Source organism: Mustela nivalis, assembly GCF_964662115.1.
Source record: "Mustela nivalis genome assembly, chromosome: 19".
In the NCBI taxonomy this organism is placed as follows: domain Eukaryota; kingdom Metazoa; phylum Chordata; class Mammalia; order Carnivora; family Mustelidae; genus Mustela; species Mustela nivalis.
In genome coordinates, this window is record NC_139038.1 from 35,674,455 (window position 1) to 35,684,829 (window position 10,375).

Here is a 10,375-nt window from a genome sequence, read left to right on the forward strand (position 1 = left end):
CCTGCCTCTCTGCGTACTTGTGATCTCTCTCTCTCTCTCTGTCTGTGTCAAAGAAATAAATAAAATCTTTAAAAGAAAAGAAAAGAAAAAAAGAAAAACAACCCTAGAGCGTGCCTTCCTGGGCCAGGGCAGTCGTTTCCATGGGCTGGATGTTTGATTAAACATTCCTCTTAGTAGAGCTTTGGACTTGCTCTTCTGTGCTTATCCATGCCCCGCTGGGAGACAGGCCCTTTCTGATTTGTTATTAGTTCTATTGTCAACATCTGTGCTGATTCATTTATTTATTCAACAAATATTTATCATGCAGCTACTATGTAACAGGCAATGAGCCAGGCTACTAGCCAGGCAACTGGTTTCAAATGGAAGAACCCTAGATGTGGAGCACACAGGTTAGTGAGGAGAGACACTTAAAAGGTTAACAGGTGCATAAATACAAAATGTGATGGGTGCCACAGGAGGATAGAGGTGCAGTGAAATAATAGGGGAGATTTATTATTGATAGGGATGTCGAGGAAGGTTTCTCTGAAGAAGTGACATTTAAGCCAGGATTTGAAATACAAATAAGAGCAAATGGGGTGGAGGGGGGCAAACTCTAGGTAAGTCAGTCCCAAGTTCCAAGCAGGGGAAACACTATGTGCAAAGGCCCTGGACTTCAAGGGGCTGAGTATGATCCAGGGGCTCAAAGGCCAGTTTGGTTAAATTCAAATGTGGGAGTATAGGAACAGAAGAGTGAGGCAGTGGCAAGACCTCAAGTCCTCTCAGTCAGCCAGCACTGGGTCTTTTGAAACAGACACTAGGCACAGTTAATGGGAACCCGGCCAGAGTCCCTTGGGTTCAGGCTTCTTCCTGAGCCTCCTGGGCAGGCAGGATCCTTGCCTATTCATTTTTGGGTTCCCAGAATCAGGCACCCAATGATCTATGGAGTATTTGAAGGAATGGAGGTGGAGGGGCACCTGGCTGTCTCGGTGGAGCATAAGACTCTGATCACAGAATTGTGGGACTGAGCCCCACATTGGGTGTGGACACAATAAAACCTTTTTTAAAAAGTGGGGGGGAATGGAGGTGGAAAGGAGGAGGCCAGAGCATGCTGGGGAGACTTTGGCAGGGCCCCCAAATTCCTAGAACTTCAGGTGAGATGTGGGCACTACTAGAAATAACTTTTTGTCCCCCTGTCCGTATCTACTGGTCCCAGCTGTTGGGCCTCATCTGAGCATGCTAAGAAATCCAAAGTCCACTCTCTAGTCAGGCTGATCCTGGATAAAAACAAGATTGTTTTTCCCTTTCCTGCTGCCTCTGGGAAAACAAGCAGGCTAGGGGTGCCAAGGGGGCCAGAGGAGTAACCTTTGCTCCTACCAGCCTCACCTGCCCCACCCCAGTCAGCCTACTGGCTTAGAAGTGCTCCACCTGAGCTGAACAAGCCGGGACAGGTAACTGAGTGTTGCTGGCTAAGGTTAGGGGGAAGGGGGAAGGTACTTGCTGTTTCCCTGAGCCAGAAAATCCCCTAGTAGGCCCTGCCAGGGCAGTGTCCCCTCTCACTGGCCAGAAAGACACCCTCATAGTCTACTGGGTACCTGGTCTCCAATGACTGGCAAGAGCATAAGGGGGTGTGGATTCCAGCCTGTTTCTTCATTAGTCAAATGGGGCTTGGGCTCCCTAGAGTGCTCTGGATGCAAGCAAAGAGGTGTGTACTAAAAATGGTAGGTACACTGAGTGCCAGGCCCCTGCTAAGCACTGCACAGGAATTAATCCCCTCGGTAGTCCTGGGATTGCTCCACACTCCTAGCTCAGGTTCTCCAAATGAAAACAAAGCTCAGGGCTGCAGTAGCTTATCCAACTTCAGTCAGTAAGCAGCAGAGTTGACTCATACCCAGGTCTGGCTCCAGAACCCGCTTCCCTTCCAGCATGCCCTGATGCTGTCCCTGTGTAACAGGGACAGCAATAACCACTTTCAGAGCCACCTTCCTCGTGCTGGGCGCTTTATCCACATTAATTCAAGTTCATGATGCTTTGTTAAGGAGCGGGTCCATGCTTAACAAGACCAGAAATCTGGCATTATCGGGGTTTGCAAAAAATGGTGGAGCCTGAGTGATCCTGTGTGGCAAAAGAGACATGCCCCAGCCCCCACAATCCTGGGATCCTTCAGGCCCTGTCAGCCAGTCTCCCATTATCCTCCCACTCACCAAAGCCAGAAACTCTGGAAGGGTTAAAGGACCCAGGTGGGGCTTCTCCCCACCCCTCCAGTGTGGCATAGTTCCCTCCATCCAGTGTATTTCCCCTAGTGAGGGGAGCTGAAGGTGGGGGGGGGGGCACTCCACTAGAAACAGACACATCCAAAACATCTCCTGACCTGGACTGGGCCCCTCTGCCACCATTAGGACCTCACACTAAGTCTAAAGCCAACAACAGATGAAATATAGGAAAACCTCCCAATGACCTTTAGCCCAAGCCCCTAGGGCCTGTGTCACTTTCTAAAGAGCACTTTCCAGGGGCGCCTGGGTGGCTCAGTGGGTTGAGCCGCTGCCTTCGGCTCAGGTCATGATCTCAGGGTCCTGGGATCGAGTCCCGCATCGGGCTCTCTGCTCGGCAGGGAGCCTGCTTCCTTCCCTTCCTCTCTCTCTCTGCCTGCCTCTCTGCCTACTTGTGATCTCTCGCTGTCAAATAAATAGATAAAATCTTAAAAAAAAAAAAAAGCACTTTCCATACTTCTACATTTCCCCAAGTCTACATCTGTCCTAGGGATTTTTTTTTTAAATTATTTATTTATTTATTTGACAGACAGAGAGATCACAAATAGGCAAAGGCAGGCAGAGAGAGGGGAAAGCAGGCTCCTCGCTGAGCAGATAGCCCGATGTGGGGCTCGATCCCAGGACCCTGAGATCTTGACCTGAGCCCGAAGGCAGAGGCCCAACCCACTGAGCCACCCAGACGCCCCTGCCCTAGGGTTTTTTGACACACGATCCCAAACCGCACCCCCTCCTGTCCCTCCCCAGACAACGCTTCTCGGATGTGCTCTCCGCAGTAACCCGGGCCGGGTCAGGGCAGGGCAAGAGAAAGGGCCCAAAGAACGGTTGCCCAACGGATGAAACTGAGCCCAGGGAGCACGAGGAACCCGGCCAAGGTCACTCAGAGCCGGGGTGACCGAGCCAGACCTCTCCCCGCCTCCCCCGCCGGGATCCCGTTCCGAGCCCGTCCTGGCCCCGCACGCCCAACCCGCGACGTCACCCGGAAGCCGCGCGTGCGGAGCTGTAAACACAACCCGCAACTCCCCCTTTCCAGTGTTCCCCAGTCCCGCCCCCGCCCGCCACGTGACGCGCCCCCGCCGTCCCCGATCCAGCGCCCGCCCCCGCTGCAGCCCCATTGGGCGGCCAGCTTTGTTTACCTTATATGGCCAGGTCCTTACACTCTGCGGCCACCCATTGGCCATGGCGTGGCCTCACTCACTTGACGTCATTCGGGACAGAACGATGCAAATAAACCGGGGCATTCTGGGAATAGGAGTTCGGGGCCGCCCCGGAACTGGCTCCGCCAGGTCCTGGCGCCCGCATCTCGAAGCCGAGATTTCCGGCAGAACGCACGAGATTTTGTGTGGGAATGTGGGAGCCTCGCGGGGAGGGCACCCCGAGGCACCAGAGCCTGCCCGCCTTGCCGGCTTGTTCGGGCGCAATCCCATCCCAAACGTTCCTCGGGTCTACTGTGTGCCTGGCCGAGAGCCAGGCTGGGAAGGGACCCACATCACGAGTGGGCGATGTGAGCTTGTGCTCGGGGCGCTGGGGAGACCGGAAGGCTTCCTGGAGGCGGTGGCTTTCTGCAGAGCCCTAGAAGGCACATTCATTCATTCAGTGAAGGGAGTATTTATTGGCGCCTACTGTGTGCCAGGCCTTCGGGGCTGTACGTCCTAGTGCCTACGATTTGTGCCAAAATGTCTAGGGGCCCCCTTTCCAAGCGTGCGCCCATTCAACAGAGGGATGCCAGGCACACCCGGCCGAGAAGCCAGAGCGCCCGCGGATGCGCCCGCCCGCTTCCGCACACAGCAGGGGCAGCGTCCGGACACACCTCCCTGCGCCCCGCGGCCGGCCGCGGCGCGGGACTACATCTCCCAGCATGCCCCCGCGGCCCCGAGCCAGGCGAGGCTCGGTGAGTCAGAGCCGCACAGTAAATATTTGTATTAGCCGGAGCCGGCTCGCTAATGGTGGACGCGTGAGGCGGAGGAGCGCGGCGGCGGGAGGCAGCGGGCAGCGCGGCAGCGGCGCCATGTCCGTGAACATGGACGAGCTCAAGCACCAGGTCATGATCAACCAGTTCGTGCTGACGGCGGGCTGCGCGGCCGACCAGGCGAAGCAGCTGCTGCAGGCGGCCCACTGGCAGTTCGAGGTGCGCGGCCGGGGCCGGGGCCGGGGCCGGGGCCGGGGTCTGGGTCTGGGTCTGGGTCTGGGGCCGGGGCCGGGGCCGGGTCAGTCCCGCCAACCGCGCGTGTGCGGGCCGGTGTGGACACGTGCCGATGCGCGCTCCGCTTGGGCCGGGCCGGGGCCGCGCACTCGGCTCGGTGTCCCGGTGGCCGCGCGCCCCGGCGACCGGGCCCTAGCGCGCACACGCGTCTTACGGGTCCGGCCGAACGGCACGGCCGCGTCTACGCGGCCCCCGGAAATGCTGCCCACGCGGGGTGGGCGAGAGAGGCGTCCCGCCCCCGCCGGCGCCCTGAATCCCCGCCCCCCCGCGTCCCCAGGCGGTCGGGATACGGGGACCCCCCTCTTTTGTTCGGGTAACGGCCAGGGCGGGGCGGCGCCGCGGCCCGGACGGACAGTCGGTAGGAGGCCGGAAGGAGGACGCCCCGGGCGGGGATCGCGCGCCGCCCCCACTTCGGGAGTCGCGCGGGGTGGGACAGGCAGTCCCGGGGCCAGCCGGCAGAGCCGCCCCGCGCGAGTGGGTCTGAGGGTCTGCGTGCCCGGTGGGCAGTTCGGCGGCGCCTGTATTCACGTACATGTGCATTTGTATTTACGCACGCGCCACGCTACGTGCGGGCATGTTGGTGTGTGTGTAAACACGCAGTCCACCCGGCGCGCGGGTGTGGGCTGTGTGTGTTCCGTGTACACACACGTCGCCGTCTTTGCAGAGGATGCCCACGCGTGTACGCACACGAGTGTACCGGTACTGTGTTGGAGCCCCACACTACAGCTACGGGTGTGCATCCGTGCACCCCGCCTCAGAGGCGTGCCCGGGTGGCCGCCTCCATGCTGGCAAGGGACTACCTGCACAGTGTGCGGCGTGGTTTACATGGCTCAGTAGCTTTCAGTCAGCTGGGCAGGAGGTGGGGCTGCCCCAGTCAGGACCCCACCCACCAGGCCTCCCTGACCCATAGGGCTCTAGTGCCCGCAGCTTGTGCTGCCAAGAGGCCACCTGGCTTTGCCTAACTCAACTGCCACAGAAATAACCCAGAGTGGTATCTAGGAAAGAGGCCAGAGTCCTGGAGCTCCACCCCTCACAGGTGTAAGGTCACAGCCCAGCCGGTGTCTGTGTCTACCCAGGGCCTGGGAGCCTCATTTCCTGGTGGGGAGCCATCCCAGGAAAGGTGTTTGGGTCTGCTGAGGGGACAGTGAGCTAGGGGATTCCAGGGCTCAGTTTTCTGAGAGTGGGGTGGGGATCAGAATTGCAGCCCAAAGGTTTAGACAGCCTGGGGAAGCAGTGTCCTGTCCAGCCCTGGGGGCACTTTGCTCACCCACATCCACCAGAGCTCTCAGGAGGGACCGCTGCCCCTTTGTGGTCCTCACAGCACAAGATGGGAGGCTTCTTGCTCTGGGCAAGTCCCTTCCATCCTCTGGCCTCAGTTTTCTCTACACCTCCAGTGTGGGAATTGACCTCTAAGAAGTGAATGGCCACTCCCTCCACCACCACCCCCCAGGGCCTGAGCCCCACCCCGCAGGAAGCTCCCTAATCAGCCTGTTTGTCTCAAGAGCTAGATGTGGCAAAACTTGTAAAACCACATTCAGGGCAGTTTGCATGAGTCCCACATCTGCATACACTCCCTCCCTGCCTGGGGCTGGGCAGGCAGGTGTCTTGGTGGGAAGCCCGTTGCGGGTCTGGACTTCAGGCCCAGCAAAGAGCCTAGCACCTGCTGGGCTGTCTCAGCACGGGTTGGTGGCCATCGAGGGAATTAAAAACGGAGCTTTGAGGATTGAAATGTCTGGGGAAAACTCTGTCCCTAAGAGGGGCAGGAGCTGTCTACAGACTCGTAGCTCTGGTGGCTCCCTGAGTCTTCATTTCACATCTGTAAAATGGAGGATAGGGATACTAGGGAGATTCATATAAGGTGAAAATGAGGTATGAACCCCCAAATCTTAAGTCCTTGCATGAAAGTGAGGGCTACTCCTCCCCCTTAGTAACCTCTCCCTAACAGGCTCACAGGCTGAGGGTTGACCCAGGCTAAGGTGGTCTTTTGGGTCTTAGCTCTGTGATTCAGGTGTTAATGAGGACAGGTGGCTGCGGGTGGTGGGGGGGGGAAACCAGAGTGTTTTGAGTGGTGGTGCTTCCTGGCAGCAGCAGGTTCTCCCTGGAATCCCGGCTCAGGGGGCCATTGGGTCTGCTGCTGGGAATGAATGGTTTGGGTGTGTCCTGGGGCTCCCAGGTAGGATGGATTCCGGACAAGGTACTTAACCCTAGCCTGTTCCCACACCCTGTTTGGAGAAAATGGGGTAGGGCATCTCCAGCAGGAAATTCTCAGAAAAATTCATCTGAATGTAAAAAAAAAAAAAAAAAAAAACCAAACCTCAGGGCAAGCCCTGGAAGTCAGCTTGGTCTGGCTGTGCTGGGGGGCGGGGCGGGGGGGGGCACGCGGTGGGCAAGGGATTGGTTCTGGCTGTGTTTAGGAGGCAGGGAGCCTAAAGGGGTGGCGATGGAGGGCAGCTGGGACTGGGGCTGGGACTTGGCTGGGCCACGCAGACCCTTCACACACTCCCTCACCCAGCACTTACGCAAGAGCAGCTGGCTGCCTCATTTTCCTCAGTGGGCTCCTGGAGCCCCCTCTCACCAGTCCCCCAGGGCCTCCAGAAGAGCTTGTCTGGCACAGGCCTGCACACTGTCTCCTTTCCCGCTCCCCTTCTCACCAGCCTGGGTGCAGACCTCCCCGTGTCACCCTCCTGCTTTGCACCTTAACATTCCAAGGGAGGCTTGGGTGAGTGGGGCAACGAGTGCAAAACCCAGACCATCCTCCATAATTCTGGCTCTCCCAGCTGGAACGTGGATCTTAGGTTATTGCGGGGTGTGGGGGGGGGCAATCTGGAAACCACCTCATCCGATTTCCTTGTGCAGATGGAGAAACTGAGGCCCAGATAGTGGCAATCTCCCGTGGCCAGCCAAGGAGAAGGGGAGTCAGGTCATGGACTTAACATCCAGGAGGCTGTGCCGTCCCCTGGCTCAGTGAGGAGGAAATTGAGGGGCTCCTGGGTGGCTCAGTTGTTAATCGTCTGCCTTCAGCTCAGGTCATGATCCCAGGGTCCTGGGATGGAGCCTGGCATCAGGCTCCCTGCTCCACCGGAGGCCTGCTTCTCCCTCTCCCACTCCCGCTGCTTGTGTTCCCTCTCTCGCTGTGCCTCCATCAAATAAATAAAATCTTTAAAATAAACAATTAATGATGAGAAAAATAAGGCCCAGATTAAGGAGTTGGCCACCCATGGAGTTGGTGAGAGTCAGGCTGGAATTTTAGTCAAAGGCCATTCTCCATGAGACCTGGAAAGGGTGCTACCTGCTCGCCTCCCAAGGTCACAGTGACCACATTAGGTGTGTGCCAGCCAGAGGCAGCCTTGTGTCTTTACTCCCTCCAGACCTGCCCAGGAGTCTACCGCGCCTCCTTGGGGAGGGTGGCAGGTGTCGAGTGGTGACAGGCACACTCCTTCCACTCCCTTCTCTCCTGCTCGATAGCCAGGCCCAGGGGCACACCAAGCCCAAAGATTCTGGGAGCAAGGGCCTGAGGGTAATGAAATCTGGGCCTTCTTTCCACAGACGGCCCTCAGCGCCTTTTTCCAGGAGACCAACATCCCCTACAGCCACCACCACCAGATGGTAAGTGTCCCTGCAGCCCCAGGGGTGGTGATAGGGGGTGTTCCCGGGTCGGGGCAGGGAGGCCTCACCCCCCTGAGGAAGCCACAGTGGCTCTCTGCTGTGGGGGGGCCTCCCTGGCGACTGCTGGTGGGTGTGCTGGGCCAGCCTGTCTCAGCTGCACCTTCACCCCAAGCTAGTGTCTGGAGCCAGAAGGCAGCCTGGGAAGAGGCCCAGAAGCTCGCAGCCGTGGCAGAGTGTGGGTCTCCTCCTACGAGGCAGCGAGAGGCCAGGCGGCCTCCCTGGAAGGGGTTCTCACCCTAGCCTCTCTGTTTTCCCCCCACAGATGTGCACTCCTGCCAACACCCCCGCCACGCCCCCCAACTTCCCCGATGCCCTCACCATGTTCTCCCGTCTCAAGGCTTCCGAGAGCTTTCATGGGGGCGGCAGTGGCAGCCCGATGGCCGCCACAGCCACGTCCCCCCCGCCGCACTGCCCCCACGCCGCCACCGGCAGTTTCGCGGCACCGAGCTGGCCGACTGCGGCCTCGCCCCCAGGGGGGCCACAGCACCACCAGCTGCAGCAGCCGCCCCTGTGGACTCCGGCACCCCCCTCCCCGGCGTCAGACTGGCCACCTCTGGCCCCCCAACAGGCCGCCTCAGAACCGAGGGCCCACCCTGCCATGGAGGCGGAGAGATAAGGGAGGCCCCTCCCCCCTCCCGGAGGCCAGGACCCTGTGGGGCGGGGGAGAGGATGTCTCCGCGGGCCCCCTTCACCCTGCTCTGTCTGCACCCCTGTTCCCCGGAGCCCTGGAGGGGAGAGACTGGACCCTGGTGCCAGCACACGGGCTGCCTGCGTACAAACATGGGAGTGCAGGCACGGGGCCCCCACCTTGCATGGATGTGGTTCAGAGTCGTCTTGGTGCTGGTGGACAGAACTTCAGAGAACAAGCAGCCTTCCCCAGAGGACTTGCTCACCCTGCCCCACCCCAGGGGACTGCAAAGAATCGCCACAGCAGCGGAGACTTGGCTGGCTCCTGCCTGGGAGCTCCTCAGGGGCCAGCAGGCCTAGATCCCCACCCTCGGGAATGCAGAGGCTTCTCCGCATGTGTGTGTGTAGCTGTGTCTGTATTTATATGTATGTCGCTCTACAAGAAGCAACCTAGTTTATGGGGCAGCTGGACTTTGCATGTTAGAGTGAGCCCCCAAGCCCCTTGTCTGCCACCTGTCTCCCCAGGGCCCTGCCCCTCTCTCCCACCCCCTGCTCAGCCAGCCTTGCTGTTCCCTGCAGAAAAAAGAATTGTGGGAAACTTCAGGACTCTTCCCACCCATTCCCCAGCGCCTGCCTGCTGGGGCTGCCTGCATGCCTCCCCCAGAGCCCAGGGGTACCTCACACCCTTTCCCTTCCTCCTTTTAACAAAACAGAAGAAAGAGTTCAAACCACCACCAGGCTCTGTGGTCTTGCCACCCATCTGCACCCGTCTGCTGCTGTCTCAGTCACAACATGGCACTGGAACCTTCTCGCCCATCCAAGGCTCTTCCCATGAAGTTATTTCTGGCCTGTGTTCCCAGAAACCCTGCCTCCTGTCCATCCTTTCCTCCTGTCTGACTGAACTGGTCCTGAACTCCAGGGCTAACAGCTGCCTTCCGGTGTGCTTGGGTTTCACATAGGACCTTTCCTTGTGTGTTAGGGTCCCAGGGCTGGCTGCAGGCTGGACTCTGCAAGCCCAGCCTCCAGCAAACATGCCGGGTAGAGCAAGGCCCTCCATCTGGGAAGGTGTGCATAGCTGGCTTCTGTGCAGAGCCAGTGGGGGCTTGGGCAGGGACAGGACGAGCCCAGGGCAGAGTCCAGTCTGCAGCTGAAACCTTTGGTCGCTAAGGAGACTGGCAGCCTAGGAACGATAGACGGGATCCCAGGCTGCTCCCAAGCTGGATTGGGGCAGACACCTGCTCTCACCCCAAGGGAGAAGCCTCGGTGCTCCGCTCTGCGCAGCACCTCCCCTGCCTGGCTGCCCTTGGTGGGGAAGGGGCTTCCTGGGGCAGCCTCAGCCTCGCACACCTTGTAAGGGGCTGGGCATTGGAGAGAGGCCAAGGTCTTTGCCCAGCCTTCAGTATAGGCACACCTCACTCTAACTTAGGATACCCTGCCTTGCCCTGGGTCTTCTGCGGCTGATAATGTGGGTTGGCAAGTTTCTTCTGTTTCAGAAGGTCTGCCAGACTGCCATCTCTGCACTCCCCTCGGGCAGTCCTGCCTCCTGAGGACGGTGCTCCTGGGTCAGGTGTTCCCAGAGCTCCTGCCTGGCCTCCCCAGCCTGTCTGCCCTGCTGGACCCTGGACAGGCTCAGGGG

General features: G+C 59.1%; 1 protein-coding gene across 1 annotated transcript; it reads left to right on the forward strand.

The window, feature by feature from the left end:
- Positions 1-3,590: 3,590 nt before the first annotated feature.
- UBALD1 (UBA like domain containing 1) lies at positions 3,591-9,473 on the forward strand. Its single transcript, XM_082713185.1, has 3 exons — positions 3,591-4,371; positions 7,993-8,052; positions 8,375-9,473. Exons 1-3 carry the CDS (start codon positions 4,006-4,008, stop codon positions 8,726-8,728), a joined length of 780 nt encoding a protein of 259 aa, XP_082569311.1. The 5' UTR covers positions 3,591-4,005; the 3' UTR covers positions 8,729-9,473.
- The last annotated feature ends 902 nt before the right edge of the window (positions 9,474-10,375 follow it).

Coding starts and splice junctions, on each gene's coding strand:
- UBALD1 (XM_082713185.1), top strand. CDS start 4,006: ATGCGCCCGCCCGCTTCCGCACACAGCAGGGGCAGCGTCCGGACACAC. Junction 4,372..7,992: donor CGGCCCACTGGCAGTTCGAG/GTGCGCGGCCGG, acceptor TTCTTTCCACAG/ACGGCCCTCAGCGCCTTTTT. Junction 8,053..8,374: donor ACAGCCACCACCACCAGATG/GTAAGTGTCCCT, acceptor TTCCCCCCACAG/ATGTGCACTCCTGCCAACAC.